The 19,039-nt window shown below is 26.2% G+C and overlaps 1 protein-coding gene across 2 annotated transcripts in view; it reads right to left on the bottom strand.

Moving 5' to 3' along the window:
* Positions 1–5,174: 5,174 nt before the first annotated feature.
* LOC107439470 (phosphoethanolamine cytidylyltransferase) overlaps positions 5,175–19,039 on the bottom strand; it is a 34,204-nt gene continuing 20,339 nt past the window's right edge. For both annotated transcript variants that reach the window (XM_043041289.2, XM_071185022.1), the window contains 4 exons: positions 15,260–15,325; positions 14,244–14,309; positions 14,079–14,167; positions 5,175–11,455 (listed from right to left, as the gene is read on the bottom strand). In XM_043041289.2, coding sequence (XP_042897223.1) covers positions 11,380–11,455; positions 14,079–14,167; positions 14,244–14,309; positions 15,260–15,325 — 297 coding nt within the window. In that variant the 3' untranslated portion in view covers positions 5,175–11,379. The remainder of the gene's footprint in view (positions 11,456–14,078; positions 14,168–14,243; positions 14,310–15,259; positions 15,326–19,039) is intronic.

Raw genomic sequence — 19,039 nt, forward strand, 5'->3', positions numbered from 1 at the left:
GGCGTCTTGAATATATTCTTGCATATGACGCGGACTACCAATGTATCATGATGGAAGAATATATGCGGTACCGATGTTGTTAATGAACCAATTTGGTGGTACACTTGACCTTGAATCTTAAATGTAGATTCAAAATTACGACCATCCTCATTATGAACAATTTTTGTTGCTCCAAATGATGTCATTTGAAAGGAATTTACGAATTTTCCGCAAAAACAATTTTGATTGAGATGCGGTTCCAGCTAATAACGTTTTCAAAGGTTCCAGATGCGCAACATAAACCAGCTGATTCACCTTTGTACTTTAAAGCAAGACAAAATTGACACTCGTTGTCCATACTACCGATTAAGATTAATGCATGTGACGAATAGTCTATTTCAGGGTCATATTCAAACGCAAGACGATTAAGTGATGCTCGTATCAATGCTCGATTATCTTGCATTCGCCGTTGGTTACGTTCTCTGTTTTCGTTGGTCGCTCGTTGGCGTCTCTCTTGTCTTAATGCATTTGCACGAAGACGTTGATTGAGTTGCTCTGAGTTTTCATCTTCACGTGAAGATGCAACTTGATTTCTTGAATTCACATTATCCTTCAAGTGTTCTTCAACTGTTCTATTCAATCGACGATCATGAACCAATTGTGCGTTTCGAGTACGTCGACCAATATTTCTTGCTCTTCCACGAAGACGTGGCATTTCTTTGTAAAACAAAATACTGTAAAATAGTACATGAAAAATATGAGTAATTTATTGAAAATGATATTTTAATTAGGAAACAGGACTGAAAAAATTTATTGTACCAAATTTTAGATAAAAAATGCGTAATTTTATTTTTTTGCTTTTTTTTTATTTAATATTTCAAATAAGAAATTTTAAATAAAAACAATTGAAAAAGTTTTATATGAAATCAAATAGCTTCACAAATAAATTTATAGGTTAGAGTGGTTGTTAACCAACGCACATATAAATTCGATCTAAAATTATGCAAAATACTCACTTCAATTCCGCACTGAATCTACAAAATGTGTAGTTTTTTCCATCCATTCAATCAAATTGGCTTCGATGTCTTTCATCCCACCTGTCTCACTAGTGATTCAGCATATTTTGATATCATTTTTGTTTCGTACTTACTTAATTTGTTTGCGACAACTATTTTTTTACTACATTTTTGCGAGAAGTTTAAAAATATAATATTAAGGGCATCAATAGATTTTTTTTTTACTTATATCATCCCCACCTACAAGCAACTGTCTGCTCTAAATACTGCGATAATATAAAATGAGATAGTCAAACAAAACGTATGGAGTTATTTAAATTCATGTTCAAAAGTATTAACTGTTTTTTTATTTATTGACAATTTCGGTCATCTTTTAGGTATTTTAAACTGCAGCATATCACATGAAAGTATTAAATATATCATTTTTACAATAAAGTAAAATAAAAAAGAATTCTGATCAAGATTCCGAAGGAACAGATATTAAATAGTCTCATGATCGAATGATGGAGCATAATTACCTTTTAAACAAATCAAAAACTCTTTTACCTTTTAAACTAAAAATTTGCTTATTTTTAAATCATTATTAGTACTCGAATTGTTTAAAAAATGATATGAAAACGAAGTTTTTTATTTTATTCAGTCATTTACTTATATTTTTTTCATTTTTTTACTTATTTTTATTTTATTAAATTAAATGTATACGTTTAAAATAAAAACAAAGCTGTCAAAATTTCACATATAGTTTCGATTTACAATTTTAAGAAATTGTTTCGACTTTGATTTGGAAATTTAAAAGCCTTACTAATTAAAAAATTGAGAAGCCTTATTAATTTTAAACACCGCAATAACAACAAAAATCAAGGAGTTAAAAATAGAAACAAATGTGATCAATAAACAATAAAATGCCAAGCTAACTAAATAAATTAATTTTGTGTGCGAAATATAATATTGCAAATTAAACATAGTTCATATTTAGGGGGAAAATGGAAAATTTGGTCATACAGGAGTTTTAAACAATTTTTTTCTCTTGTTTAGCTGATGATCATTTGATTTCAATGCTCTATTAAACAAAATCGTACGTTGTTTCTGACTATTAGCAGTAAGTAAAATTAAAATAAAATTTCATTTGTTATCTCAATTTCACCCAGAACAGACCAAATCAAGAGTTTTGGCAGACAGGCAAGTCAAGGAGGGAATTGATTAGTGGCCGGCCATTTAAATAAATAAACAAAAAAATCACAATGTATATATAACAAACTGCGCAAACCTTTCACGTTTTCCCTAACCACAACCAAAATTGATTTAATAAAAACATTTGCTTACCTCCAACGTGAAAGATTTATTTCTTCCTATTATCCTATGAAAATTTGGTATAGAAATTCCTAGTTTACGGATTCTCTTACGATTAATTTGAAAAATAAAATAACAAAATAAAATTAACTACAATAATTAAGTAAATTAAACAATTAGGCTAGTTGAAACATTTAGGAAGAGTAAAGGGAAAAAAAGTTTTTCTAATAAATTAGAAAAAAATATATAGATTTTGTAAGAAAGAAAATTTAGAATTGATAACGAGGCCCAATTTAAAGGCACTATGGAAATCTCAAGACAGAGTGACCCAAAGAAATTCTAGCAAGACCCTCCCCCTATTTACAGCCATAGAAATGCTTTCTTCCCAGAAATTTATGACCAGAAATCAGACATAAGGGTGTTTCTGTGGATATCTGATATTTCCGAAGTTAGGAAAAAAGAGCCCCAAGGCAATATAAAGAAGCTAAAAACATTTTCTCACAGTGTAAAGTGGGTGGTAGCTACGAAAGTGGGGATATTTTCATCTAAAGAGCGTTTTATTGCTCTTTTGGTTAGAAAAGTGAAGAGTAACAATTATTTTATGTTTGTAAACACTTCGATTAGATTCTGAAAATCATCAGACAGTGGGATTAGGGGGCCCTCTTTAGTTATAAATAATAAATGAGTTAGAATTTAAAAAAAAAAAAATAAACAATTAATGCAATGAGATTTCAGACTTTTCGGGGGCCCCACCTGAACTCGGGGTCCTGGGCCAATGTCCACTGGAGCCCATCCTTAAAAACGGCTCTGCCGACAGGAAAACAACAATCGATCTGTTATAGCCAACAGATTATGTAAACAAAAATAAATAAATGAAACTGATAGATTTTTTTAACGAAGATAGAAACTGATAGATACAATGCATATTGTGCGTTATAAAGCAATCGCTCTATCAATCTATGACTTAAATACGAAACTCGCTTTTTGTTGTTAATTTTCACACAAAAGATTTCAAAATGAAGTAACGCATAATGATTCAATTATAAAGTTAACTTATTAATTCAGAACTTTAGTTGTATATTCAACATATTAAATGTGTCGAATATTTTTGATTGACTGTAAGAAATAAATCGAGTGTAATTAATAATTGATTGTAATAAAAATTTTGTTTTGCATTATAATACAAAATAAAATTTTAAACGTTGTTTTTCAAGTGAGCGAAAAAAAAAGAAGAAAGAATTCGATTTTCCACTTTCTGGAGAGGGGGGGGGAGTTGTGATAGGATTATTACCAACATTAATTTCTCTCTCCATCTCTAGAAAGTGATACGCCTATATTTTTCGTTTTAGGGGCGACAAAAATAAAATTCTTTTTAGTCCACCTAAAAAATGTAGGTTTTAAAATTCCTATTTTCCATGTTTGAACAGGGTCGAAATTTTGATTACGAATAAAATGGCGATAAATTTTGTTTCGAAATTTTTAGGAAACAAATGTAACTTGAATTATCATCGGACACAGAATTTCAGTTCCAGACACAGTTGAAATTTGAGGATTGTACTTATAAGGCGAAAAAAATTCGAAGTTTTGATTAACGAAAAACTCTCTTTAGTAATAAAATGACGCTTTCAGTTTTCCGGAACAATCGTAACTTGCTTTGTCAATAGAATACTGGTTGAATTTGGAGCACTTCGGCTACTTAGAAATCGATCGAAATTTCGGTTTGTGTTACGTTCTATTTGCCGATGAAATGATAAATAAACTTTGTTTGTGGTGAGGAAACGACTTGCATTCTCAATTGGCGATCGAAATGGGCTGCAGGTGGCATAGAGCAGAACTATGGCAACACTCGCATACTTTCCCCATTAGCATGTAGAGAGTCATAGAGGAAGGAAGTATGTTAGTTTCTCACTTGATTTACATGCAGATTAAAATATTTTAAGTTGGAAAACTATATGGAAATGATTGTTGTTAATTTACGTTGCACTAGAGCTGCACAATGGGCTATTGGCGACGGTCTGGGAAACATCCCGGAGGATGATCCGAAGACATGCCATCACAATTTTGATCCTCTGCGGAGGGGATATATGGAAATGAAAACTACATTAAACATAGCTCTAAAAAATATTTTTATTAAATAAAATGGACAAATATTAAGAAAAGGGAAAATATCGTAGTGTATTCCTATACAACTGAAAAGAGGAGAGGGAAGGGAGAAGGGCCAAAGGCATGAAACCGATCTCTCCCCAGATGGCGTATTCGAGCGTAGCTTTCGCCAATAAGCAAGGAGCTCAAGTAAAGGTTTGAGTACTCAGGCTAATAAGAAAGTAGTAGAAATTTCAATTGCATGTTACCATCGTTAAAAACACGAAAGAGGGTTAATTCAGTTATAATAATAATGAATGCTGTAGATAATAAGAAAACGTATAAATTCACAAAGAAGTGTCACAGGTTTCCCAACACTCTCAGAGATGAAAAAAAAAAGTTCTTTGTTATTTTAATTAATTATTAATTTCGTTTTTATACAGTATTGAGTTTTTGTATGTTTTTTATTCTTTATAAAAAATTCTTTAAAGTTCGATAATTTTTTTACATGAACATTATTAACTTGAGATCCACTATAAAAAAATATTTTTTTTTACTTAATTTTTAGCAAACGTTTAAAATGCATATTAAAAGACATTACGGAACAACCATAAAGTTTGAATAAAAAATTATGTTACATTTCATAGACATAGCTTGTGGGTCTGTGATTTTTAAAAAAAATAAAACACCAGAATTGTCAAAATTATTTTAGTTCGGCTTTAAGATCATAAAATATGTGGTTAACGTTGGAAACTCTTCATGATTAGTCAGTAACAATTGGCTAAAATTATAATAAAGCAGACAATGGAGCAATAAGAACATTTTATTGAAAAACCAAAATATGCAACAAAATTTCATTTCTTTTTTAAACTTTTAACAGAATTATTACTTTAAATATTACTTTCAAAGATTAATTCTATGTAAACTTTAAAATCATATAGTATTTAGTTAAAATTTAAAAGTATAACAGAACAAAATAAATGCTGTCACAAAAGTCACATGATCTAGCTTTATACACAAATAACTTGAAATGCTGTTCAAAAGTGAATATTAATTTTACATTGAAGAGACGGGACATCAATATGATATTTTCCAAGAATCCAATTTTTATTTTCATAATTCCTTAAAAGCTGATAATCTGTTAAAAAAAATATATATATATATATTAAACGATTTCTCATAACCTTGGATCTGAATTAGGCCGCAAAATTCTACTGAAAGAACATAGGTTGCAAACAGAATCATTAGATCGCTGATGGTGTGTGAAACAAATCTCTGAAAAAGGACGAGCAATTTCTATCATCCCGTTATTGACCATGCAGCAATTTTAGAATTCAAAAGTGCTAATTCTTTTGTGGCCAACTATTCTCTATAGAATATTTCAAGGTGGCGGTAGACAGATGCTGAACTGCAAATTTAATGCTGGCCGACAGCTTTTTTCAAGTCCTGGTCTGCATGATTTGTCCTTGCAAGGTTTACTCAGGTTTCCTCCTTTTGCTTTCAATTTGAGGTCACAAAAACTACTATTCATATAATTTCCATTAGGTTTTGTTGTTTAAATGAGATAATGAACAATTGAATTTTGTAGAACAAAACATAGGATTTTAAAATTTTTTTTTTACGATGTCCCAATTTTAAAGGATTTTTTTACAACCTACACAAATTATTTATATAAACACCTTTTTTCTAAAACATCCATCCTTTATGTTAATTTTTCAAAAACCACCCATACATATTAGTTTATTTTGGAGTTATTGGTACGAGAGCCAGATGTGGCTATATCATGCATAACATAACAGCTACTTTCTTTCAGTATATTATAATTTTTTTTTTAAATTTGACTTTTGTATTAAATTTCAGAAACTGTAAGCAAAAGTGTCATGTTCTTTCTTATGTGTGCAATGAAGCTGGGGACTGACCTCATAAAAAAATACTTACAAAATATTAAAATAGTGCAGAATATATAATGTCATAAAATAAAAAAATTTAGATTTTCAGATAATATCAGAATGGTGTTCTCCCATAATTTTTAAATGAAAAAACTATTGTTGCATAGATAAAGCACACATTCTCACTGAGCACTATCTATTTATATGATTAGTAAAACAATTGCAATAAAGTCATGTAAGTTGATTTTAGAAGGCACTCTCATATACTGGTATATAAAGAGAATACTCAAAGTCAAAATGCCTCAACTTTTTTAGACATGGGACCAAGTTTAAAAAAATAAATATAAAAGAAAGTTTAATTTTCAGTTAATTAGAAAGTTACTTAAATTTAATATTATCTTATTAATTTTAACTAAAAACTTAATTTACTTTTGAAAATGAAACAGAATTTTTCAATTTTCATACGTTCTTCAAATTTTTAATAAAAGTTTAATATGTGTATCATTTTGAAAAGCGGAAGTTGATTAGTCTGTGAACTTTGTAGAATATATATATATATAAAAGATTACAATTGAATATAAACTGATTAATTTCATTAGATTTTTTTAAAGCTAAATTTTTGCTGTAAAACAAAGATATTTCTGCAAACGAGTTGGCAAAATTATTGTCTTTATTAATTTTATTAAGAAAAAAAAAGCTTTATTTGAATTAAATTGCTCATTTCTATAATTACAAAATGCTTCCTATAGTTTCATCACAGAACTAAAATTAATAGAAATTATAAAAAAGTAGTTTACATTGCCTCAGAGTTAGAACAGTCAATTAATTCCACAGTGATTTTACTATAGCACAAAACTTAGAATAGTATAATATTTAGAGGAACAATTTTTAGAAAAACTTAATTATTGATGAAATTAATTAACAATTAAAATAAAGGGTCATAAAACAAAACATACTCCAAGATCATATGTTGGAATGTAAATAATAAAATAGTTTCTCTGATCATGGTTAGGTATAAAACAGCATTTACTACAGTAAAAGATGTATGGCAACTTCTCACATGTATTTGATAAAAAAACAATTTTACTGTTAAAGTAATAGCTGGAGCTAATGACTAGAAAAAATGACATAAAACTAAAATGCATAATTTTAAAAAACAAAAAAAGTAACAAAGAGTTTCAAAGCAAAAGATTTCTTTTTACATGCATACATTTTTTTAAGTGGTTTTAAATCATTTTTATAATTATTCTTAAGATCTTGAACTATTTTTTATTTAAAACATGATTTTGACAAAGAATTTTTTATTTAGAGAAAAATTTCAGCCTCTTTAATCAGCACTTTTATATTGTGCATTTTCTATGTCATAATTTTAGTAATTTTTCAAAGTTAATTGATATTGAATTGAAAAAACAGTCATTAACTTTTGTTAAGTTATTTAAGTGGTTTTACTAACATTTTCTGTTGGAAGGCAGCTGGCTGTACATTGACCTGTTCAAGGAACTAGGATACAAACTGCACACTCCTAATTTATTTCAAATTATTAAAATATTATGATGAAAAACATGCTAAAGCATTTGATTTTCTTTTACTTTTTAAACCATTTCTTAACTTTTTAGGAACCTTATGAGCTCTTTGTAAAGTTAATGACTAGAAACTTGTACATAAAATCATTTGCAGAAATTATGGGAATATGAACACCTAAAAGTACTGGTAAAAAAATATTTTTAAAGCTAAATGAAGATAATTTCCAAATATAAAAAAATTAGTCGTAAAAAAGCAGTGTTATTATTGCAATTCTGTTTTAAATAAAGAAGAAAAAAACAACAAAGGGTTGGAAATTCTAATGAACAAGGTATTTCTATACAAAAAATGTAACATTATACAATATACATATATTTCTTTTACAATAAAATAAAATAAGCCATATTTTAACACAGTAAATATATTTATACTCAAAATAACCAGTTTTGAGTAATTTATACTTTATTTCCTATAGGAACTTAAAAAAAAAAAAAAAAACCCTTCAGCCAATTAATTTTTTATTTATTTTATAATTAAGCACAAACAAATTTCTAAAAATTTTCAAATAGATGATCAGTAATATACATTTATCATCTGTTTTGAAAACGAGGCAAAATTTTATTTTGTGAAAAATGATATAAAGCATTTTGAACGCTTAAGGCTTATAAGCAATATAATTTCTTCAAAGCTAGTTAAAATCACATAAATACTAGTGGCTACAAATTTTACCAAATTCATTTTGATCTTATAAAAATGTATACAAAATGCTACTAACACTAATTGTCTAAACAGAAAATTAAAATATACCATAAGTACAAAATAGTTAAGTAAATTGAGATTTTTTTTTAAACAAAAATGTTTTTTCTTTTGAATCAGATGATTATACATTGTATTTATGCACTTTGACTAGGGTATTATGTTTTTACATATAACACCATGGAAGTTCAATATTTGATCAAAAAATAACAGGACACAAACAAAATATATACTACAAGTAATCTCATAATGATTAGAACATTAAACATGAAAAATTTAAGAGAAGTGTGGAGCAAATTTAAGATAAAGCATTATTTGGTCAAAATTATTATTTAATCATCCCCTTTGTTTTTAAGTTATTTGCTTCTCTATCTCACTTTATTTGCATGCAGACAATCTTTGCTATCTTCTAGCATGCAGGCCAGGTATAAAGGACAAAATGATACATAAAAAAAACAAGAGGAAATGGAGGGACTAAAATACAACATAATATTACATTAGTAACAGTGAGCACAAAATACCATATTGCATCAAAAATAGGTAATGGGTTCACATAAAAAGTATGTTAAACTTTTTTTGTCTGTAACAAGTGTAAATAAACATAATTCTAAGAAAGAAAAAAAATAGTTATTTCTTTACAGTTTAAATAAATTTTTCTAATTAAAATAAAGTAAGTAAAACTACAACAGAGCTTTTAATTTTTATAAAGAAGATATTCATATTAACTGACTCAGTATTGACCTTTTTTTAATAAAAGGAAGAAAAAAAAAGCCAGAAGTTTTTAAATACCAATGCTTTCAGTCTAGTTTACAGTTAGCGAATTTTCCAGTCAAGAAGCTTCTGCACTAGTTTAGGTAACGGGACATATAATGTTCATAACGATGTATCGCTTAAAGAGATACTATGTTGTTCAAATAAATATACATTTATTAACAAGTTAAAGAATATATAAAAACATTCATAATCTAATTTAACATGATTATATTTACATTTAGGAACAAAAATTATGGCAGCATAAAATATTTATTTTTTAAAACATAATTCATTTCATATAAAAAAAGTGGAACAGAAAACAATAATCTTACAAACAAAAGCTAAAGTTTAAATTTTATTTTAAAATGGGTAAATGTGTTTTATTGTTTGTCAAATTAAAATTTTTGAATATTATTTAGAGTATATAAAATATTATCATTAATAGCATATATTGAAGTAAATAGTGTAAATTATTCAATCTAAATACAAATAATAATTTAAAGGTTCACAAAATTTATTGTTGTAATGTCAAAGAAAAGTGTAACAAATTCTTATTAATTTCATTAGACAGGAAAGTAACAATTAACAAATTGAAAAGAGAAAGAAAATAAATACTAAATAATAAAAATAAATTGAATATTGCCATTTTTCATATAAAGCTAAAAATATATTATTTCTTTCACATACTTCTGCGATTTGACCAGTTAGATGCATATATATATGTACAAATTCATAGTAAATAAAAATAGAGTTCATTGAAGGAAAAATTAAGATATAAAATAAACATCAATAAATTAAAAAAAAAATTAATAGAAAAATTCGTTCATAAATGATGTTTTATTATATGCACTTGATAGGAGAGGAAGAATAAAATATAATTATAAAAAAAGATTAAATTGAGAAGGAAAAATGATACTAAGAAAAATGGATTAAAAATAAAATTGAAGGAGGAAAAATTTAAAATCATACTCCATTATGACCTTATTTATTTATTTCACTTTAAAAGACTAGTATAGTGCTTAAAAAATAATGAACACATTATAAAGTAAATGTAAAATTTTTGAAAAAAATTACATTCAAGATAAAAAAAAAAAAAAAAAAAAAAAAAAAAAAAAAAAAANAAGGCGAACCTTCATAATCATACTTATTAACTTGTATTTGGTATTGTAAAGTTTCACTGTAATTTAAGTTAAACTCCCTTTGAGAATAACAAAAAAAAAAAAAAAATGGGGTACACACTAGAGTAGGGCATTTAATCAATGATCGGAATTGAAGAAATTAGTCATTGATTCAAATTAATTTGTAATAATCTGTTGATTCAAATCAATTGGTTATAATGTGTTGAATCAAACGAGTTCATTATATTTAATTAATTTGAATCTGTGGTTAGAATACCATTGATCTATCTTTATGCCAAGATTAATTGATTACAATCTGTAAATTTGAATCAGTTAATTTCATATTTTGTTGATTAAATAAAATCCTCTGAGCCATTGTAACATTAGTTTCAATTAGAGATTATAATCTACTTATTAACATTTTTAATAATTCATTTTAATCCGAAATTAAGAATAATTAGAATAAAATTTAGAAATTCTATTTTAATCCATGGATTAAAATTTTCAACTTTAACATAATTAAAATTTTTAACTTTAACTTATTCATAATAACGTCAGTCAGTAATATGTTTGAATTATAAAATTTGAATGAATGTTTAAAACTTGTTTATTCAAATCACATCCCTAAAAAGTTATAATTTGAATCTTTAGTTTTAAACTCTAGTATGCACATTTTTCTAATTATTTCTTTGAATTCTTAAAAGAAGTTAAATTTAAAATTGCAATATTTACACAAGTATTATTTTAAGTCAACCGAAAGAAAATATCAGTAAAAACAAATATTTAGTACATGCAGATTAGAACTCTTATCAACATAAGCATATGTAGTCTCTTAACAAACTATTGTGTATGTGAATATGCTTATCACATAAAGCTTGTACAGCATGAGTTAAAATTTTTTGTAATGAAATGGCACTTAAAAATTTCTATTACTTATTGGAAGAAATTTTGAAGCCTAATATATTTTTGACATTGCTACAATCTTTTCATTGCATCTAAAATTGCAATTTCTTTCTCCTCTTTCAGTTTGTTTCTTTTTTCATACGCCAATCTATGGTGAGTAAAAAAGAAAGAAAATTATAACATATTTTAATTTTAAACAAATCACTTTAGAAATGAATAACAATCAGAGAAATCAATAACATTAATTAGTATATACAACACAAAAATTCTTCATAATTAATAAAAAGGAAAGAAAAGTGCAATACAAATTTTAAAGAATTCTAGCTCATATATGATTTTTAAAAACTACAATGAACTTCTGACATAATTTGCTGTCTTATGCAGCTTTTTCCCTGATTGTGCAATGAAAAAAGTGTTTTAAATTCAATTAACAGTAAATCAGTAACTATTTTCACCAGAAATAATTCTTTCTTGTACTTAACTTAAATTACAATTTAGCAAAATTTACACGATTAAACATCAGTAAATAATGCTATTAAAGATATGTTCTAAGAAAAGAGTTAACTTAGAACAAGCAATAAAAAATATTCAAATACATTCAATCGAATTAGAGATTAAATCATCCATTTTTGTCTCCTTTTTTTTGTACACTTATGAGTTATTTCTAAAGAATATAAACAATGAATATGTAATCTTGACAATCTGTTTGTAACTTAAGAAAATATTCAATCAAAATTGTAGTCAAATTATTAGTTATTGTCTTCTTTTCTGACGTATATGATTCATTTCTTATGCATATAAGCCATGAATATGTACTATAGAGTAATGATAATCTGTGAGTAGGTTAAAAAATATTCAATCAAATTTTGAAGTTATTTTGAACTTATTATCCACTATTGTCTCCCAATTTCTTGTATACCTATTATTTACTTCTTAGGCATATAACAATGAATATGTGACATACAGAAGAGTCTCAGTAATCAGTATAAGTAATTCAAATGCTCAATTAATCAAGGCTAATTCAATTCAACCTGTCATCCACTGTTATTTGCCTTCTATTTGAACAATAATAACTCATTTCTAACACATAATTGACAACTTACACAATCAATGAAGAGACTTTCTCTATGTACACCATTTATTTAAATGCATAAATAAAGATGAATGCATTATTCATTTAAAGTTTAATATAAAAATGTTTACTCATGATAAATCAATAGTTTAAATGTATGTATACAAGGGGCAGTAGTTAGACAGTTTTGATTTTAAGTGCTGATGAAGTAACTAAATATTTAAGAAATTCTTCCTACTTTATTTTACCACCATTTTGTAAAATCATATTCAATGACTGTATAAGCAGGCACTTATGCTTATGTACAAAACAATGAATGCATGACATACAAAAGAATCTCTATAATCTGTAAGTGACTTACATATTCAGTCAAATAATTTATCCATTATTGTCTCCCTATTATTTGTATACTTATGATCTATTTTTTATGCTTATGAAAATGATGCTTATAAAGTTCTAAAGCTTATAAAGTAGAGTTTTAGTAATCTACAAATAATTAAAATATTTAGTCAAACTTCTATTAACTATTCTAACGTCTATTTATTGTCCACTATTATCTCTTAGTTTTTCCCCTCAATTACTAATGACTTATTTTTTACTCATAATTGGCAACTTGCACAGTCATTGAGAAAACTTTCTCTTAGTATTAGCAACATTTAATACTTTTTAGCACAAAATTTTATGCATCATTGATTTTAAGAAAACTTTTTGACAACAATGATTAGCATGCAAATAAGCACCAATAGTTAGTTATGCTTTTAAGGACTAGTGAAGTAATTAAGAAATTACTCAAATTTCATTTTATTGTCCTTTTTAAAACCTTGTTCCAATGATTGTACTAGTTGGCAGCTATGTAAAATGGAAATAACAATGTTATGTACAAGACAGTTGTGATAATCTGAATTTTACTTAATCTATGTTTGAGGGAAGAAAAAAAAAGAGTTTTTAAGAATCCAGTAGAAAATGTAACAGCCAGGATGGCAAATTGTAAATCACATGGATTTATAAATCACATTAAATACGAAACATAAGTAATTTATTTATAAATGTTACAAAATTATTGTTTCTATTTTTTAATAGTTCAGTCACACCAAAAAGCTTTTGTTGAAATATTCAAAAATTAATAAGGTCTATTAAAAAATTCCATTTTTTGAAATTATTATTAGATAAAATAATGAATAGTTGTTAAAAAATTCTTTTTTTTATAAGGAATTATCTTTAGATAAACAAATCCATGTGAAATTTTTCTTTCATTAGCTCAAAAAGTTCTCAGGATATGAGCAAAAAGTGAAATTGATAATAAAGGGGTCAATTACTCCTAGCTAGGGGCCCTATTGTCTAGATAGGGCCAATATGAGTGGACCAAAACATTATCTATAAGAAAAAGCATGGTGATTTAAAGAAATCATGTTTAAGAACGGTTTTTTTTAGTATGAATCCAAAGGAATTGTAAGATTTTTACACAATTATGAACAACATAAAAATTCAAAATTTGAAGGAAATCTGTCCAGTACTTCTTATGCATCAAGAATTTAAAAACACAACTTCTGTGAAATTCACTTCTATGGGAACCAAAGCTAATCATAAATCTATTTTGAAACAATACAAGTTAATCTCTTTCCATTCTGAAGAATTTTTTTGTTCCTGGAATACTTCACATTAAATAAACCTATGACTATAAAATGAATAGTCAGATTACCTTTGCAAAATAATTCTTTCTACTATTTTTTGAGTAGTCATATCATTGACACTGTCCAGTTGTTTGAACTTGCCTAACTGTTTGGGGGCCTGAAAAAAAAATTTCTTTGAATGAATTTACTGTATTCTACTTTCACAGATTCTATATTTAAACTTGCATACTCACCTCATATGGATCACCTCCATTTACATCAGACATTACTGGAGTTTGGCCATGACAAACTAAATCAACCTAATAATAAACTAAGATGCATTATACATGCAAATAAGAACTGAAAAAGCAATTGTAAAATATTGCAATAAACAGGGGGGTAGTAAAAATTTAACAAATGTGGGTGAAATAATTGATACTGATCTTAAACAGTAATCCATTATTTGGCAAATTTATCTAAAATCAATTTATTGGCTAATTTATCGAAAGATCAACCAAAAATAGTGGCTAATTTTAAATGATTTATGCATAGTAAGTAGTATTTACAATCTAAACTAAGAAATCTAGAAGTGTAATTCTGAGAAAAAATTTTAATATATCTATTAATTGAGAAAATGATAAGAGGATTAAACATACATTTAACAGTCAAATGATATTAAGAAGTTACGAAATATGTAATGTGTAAGGCACAACAATACACAAGTATTTACAATATAAACTGAGAGTTCTACAAGAATAATTTGGAGAAAATTTTTAATGACTATACTGGTCAAGAAAAAGATTTGGGGATTAAATATACATTTAGGAGTAAAATGTTATTAAAAAACTATTAAATATGTAATGCACATAGCACAACAATACAGTACAGTAGTATTTACATATTTTATATTATTACATTTAAGTAGTACTTACAATCTAAACTGAGAATACTACAAGTGTAATTTTGAAATTCTTTTAAACATATTGGTTGAAAAAAGAAATAGAGAATTAAATATATATTTAAGAGTCAACTGATACTAAAAAAGCTATGAAATAAGTAATGCATATGGCACAAAAACACTAACAAGTACAATATAAACTGTGAAATCTATATTTTTAATGAATCAAATTTTTTAGCCAATAAATTTTTTTAAAATATGCATTTGTCTATTCAAGATTTGGTGCAATTTATTAAATTTAAAATGAAATGTGACTGACATTTAAAATTATAAATTAGAAAAATTATTAAACAAAAGTGAAATAATAGTTACCTTAAAATGCTCCATTAAGTCTGTAGAAACAGCATAAGGTGCACCAATAACTACTTCATTCACATACTAAATACAATATGAGATTTTTTAAACAATGAAATATAACATAAGATTTTTTAAACAATGAAATATAACATAAAAATTCTATAATAAAAGCATTTTATATCTCTTATACAGTTATTAAAGATAGTTTTTGAAAAAAAAAATCTTTCAGAATTCATTATTTTTTTGAAATAAGTATTGTGCTGAACAAAAATTTAAAGAGTGAAATTTTCTTTTCCTCAAATAAATATTTTTTGATTTCTAAATTATTAGTCCTATTGTCTTCTGATTGGTCTAATTAAATCCAGCATAATAAACGAAATAAATAATGCCTTATTTATATATGTCTAAACAGTAGCTTGTAAGTTTCTTCTCAATTTATTTCCTCCTGTCAAAACCTGATGTGCAAGATGAGGTGGGTACTTAACAGTTTGCTACTGGTTGTAACTTTTTTTCTTCTCGATATTTAGATTTTAAAATATTTTTATTAATTTTTTAAGCTATACTTACCGTACTATATAGGTTTTAAAACTTTAATTTAAGCAATTGTAGTCATCAGAATTTTGTTATGGTCAAAATTCTAATTAAATTATATTAGATAAAGAATATTTTGTCAAAAAAAACTTATTTAGATTAAAAAAAAAATATATATTTGTATTGAATTTTATAATTATTTTTAAATTTGTACTATTTTAAGTACTACAAAAAAGCTATAATGAGTTTTAGAATAAATTGTTACAATAATAAATATATTTTAAATTACTCGTCATTTTAGTAAAAGTTCTTTTCTGATATGTTAAAAAACTTAATAATTTGAAAAATGAACCCCTGACAAATAAAAATTATTCAGTTTATAAACATACTGCATTTAAATTATTATTATAGGTCCAATTGTGACATTTTAATATACCACCAATAAAATAGCACAATATCCTAATTAATTTTGAAAATAAATAGCAAACAATTTGTTTGTGCATTTCTAGTGAATAATTTATTTAATTGTTTTATTAGTCAAAGTGCAGTCTTAAAATAGAATAAATTTAATTATAAAACGCTTAAGAAATTGAAATAACTCATACAAAGTTTATTAAATCAAAATTTGAGGCTTTTAAAAATCAATCAAAATATGAGAATTAAATGTATAGTCAAAGGTCAAAAATGTGATAGTCTATCATTCTGATTTTTGATAACTCAATCAAAAATTTTGGTATAACATTCCTTCTTTTTTCCTCAAAGTGGAAAAACTTGAATTTTGGAATCAAATCTCAATTGTAAATCAATTTTAACTTATCTGAAAGTTTTTGAATCATCCTATTGTTATAACAACCAATTTTAAAGATCAAATTTAAAGATGTTTTCAAATTCAAATGGAAAAATAGTTAGTCAGTTCTATAAAAGTATTTTTGAACTGTTAGAATGTCTCCAGTGCTTTAAATATGTCAGTAAAACGAAACAAATTGCAAAAAAAAATAATTTTTTTTTTTTACGAATTGAAACAAATTTTTGCACTGAATTTTAATTTTTCTTTTAAAACTGGCCAACATTTTGCAAATTGTTTTGAAAGTAGCACTTTTATTTCTCCGTTAGCGATATTTCTGAGACTTTTTTTACTAAAAATTATAATAAATTTTTTTTCATTACTAGTTGTATTATTTATTTGCTTCTAAATCCAACTAAATACCTTTCTTGTAGTGTAAATTGTATTAGAAAAAATATTAAAAATAATTAGTTAATGCAAAAAAGAAAAACAATTCATTTTAACCCTGATTTCATTTTAATCTGAACTACTAAACACAATCAATTCAGTACGATTTTCTACAAAACATGCACATAATAAAGTTCATCTAAATGTTGTCTCAGCCTGAAATCCTATGCCATTTTCAATAACACTTTTGAGAACTAATATAATAATACAATCATTGCAATAGCATAATGTGAATCAATAAAATAATAATCTAATACACAAGATAAAATCAGGAATTAAAAAAAAAACTTGTTACTGGCATTTTTTTAAAAATTATTTTTTACAAAAAAAAAAGAATACTTTGATAACACAATTTTAAAGTTTTTAAGGGTAAGGTTTGTTGTTGATAGTGTTGTTTCGAACATGTTCTAAACTCTCTTTACACAAGTGTTCCAAAGAATCAATTGCATAGCTTTTCTTCTCCATATTCAAATACAAAAGTTTTAATAAGTTTGAAAATATTATAGCCGGATTTGATTTGCTTCACTGAATTCAATGTATTTCCCAACTCATTGGCGTTGTCAGATAAAATTTATTGGGGGGGGGGGGACCATACTTAAGACTGTTATTTTCACGTTTCTTGAGAAAAAAAGAAAAATATCACCCTTGCCCTTATTATATATAATAAGAATACAACTCTAATGAATGAATAACCACTGCATCATAGAATCAAGAAACATCTTGATTCTATGATGCAGAGTGGTCCGTAATCTACTTCCTCATATATAATTTTAGCATCATCTTTAAGAATTAAGTTTAAAAAACTATACAAATTAGGAATAGCAAACTACCATTTAAAAGCGGGAAAAAACGATAAGAAAATCGTAAAAATCACTATTAAGATAAACGGAATTGAAACTTTCAAACCAGTTTGATTGCCGAAATAAGTTTGAAGTGTCTCAAATAAGTGTCTTTCAATTCCTCTATGTTTTTTCGGCAACTCATGGTCACACTTTTTGGTCATGTTTTGATTTTCTTTTTTTCCCCCTGAAATATCAATTTGTGATCCTTTTTTTTTTTTTATAACTTCATTTGTGACAAGAATTCTAGAAATTTATCGAAGGAGTTGTCTTTACGGAGCATCATGTGCACAATTCTGTGAAAAAATACTATTAAATGCGCAGAAAATTACAAATCAAACAATCTATAATGAAATACAACATAAAGTACTGTCTGAGTAAAAATTTTCAGACTAGAGCAAACGTTTGAGAAATCGAAAAATACAATTTAAATCCCTTTTATTTAACTCTTAAAGTATATTATTAAGAAATAACGCTACAAACAAGATTTGCAATTATGTAGAAAAAATTGTTAAGATCAAAATTAGCATTTTAGCCTGAGTAAAAACTTAAAGGCTACCAGTAATTTTTAGAAATAAATATAATTAAAAATTACTATTTGCTACTACGACGATTGAAAAACACTTCTATTTGCAAATTTGCCATGAATTCTTGCTATGTACTTTTTATTGCGTTTTTTAGAAGTTTTGGTTGCAAAGGTAAAGAGATTAACTGATCATGAAAAGAACCGATAGAAGCTTTTTCTTCAATAAATATTCGTGCTAGCGCGATGATAATGATAGGTAGTTCAAGATCAAAGACTCTAGTCAGTAAGTTCTTAAAATTGAAAGACAATAATGGTAAAAAAGGATGCGGAAAGAAGAAACTATGTCCTCGTGTGATAAAAGACGAGATTACAATAATATAAAACATATACCTAACTTTGTTAAAAACTATTTTCTTCTATGAAAACTAGAATAGTAGAAGTAATTCGGAAAAAAAAAGACTCTTACACAGGCTTCTCAATTTTTACATTTCTTAAATATTATTTTTTTTATGTTGACTTCAATTGAAACCCTAATTTTGTGCCGCACCACTTTTTTCAGATAATTGCAAAATTAGAATTCCTGTTTGTTGCGTTACCTTTTAACAACTTTAAAATTAATTATAAAATAATATTTAAATCCCTTTTATTTTTATTTTTGAATTTATTTT

This window comes from Parasteatoda tepidariorum, chromosome 1, assembly GCF_043381705.1.
Source record: "Parasteatoda tepidariorum isolate YZ-2023 chromosome 1, CAS_Ptep_4.0, whole genome shotgun sequence".
Lineage (NCBI taxonomy): Eukaryota > Metazoa > Arthropoda > Arachnida > Araneae > Theridiidae > Parasteatoda > Parasteatoda tepidariorum.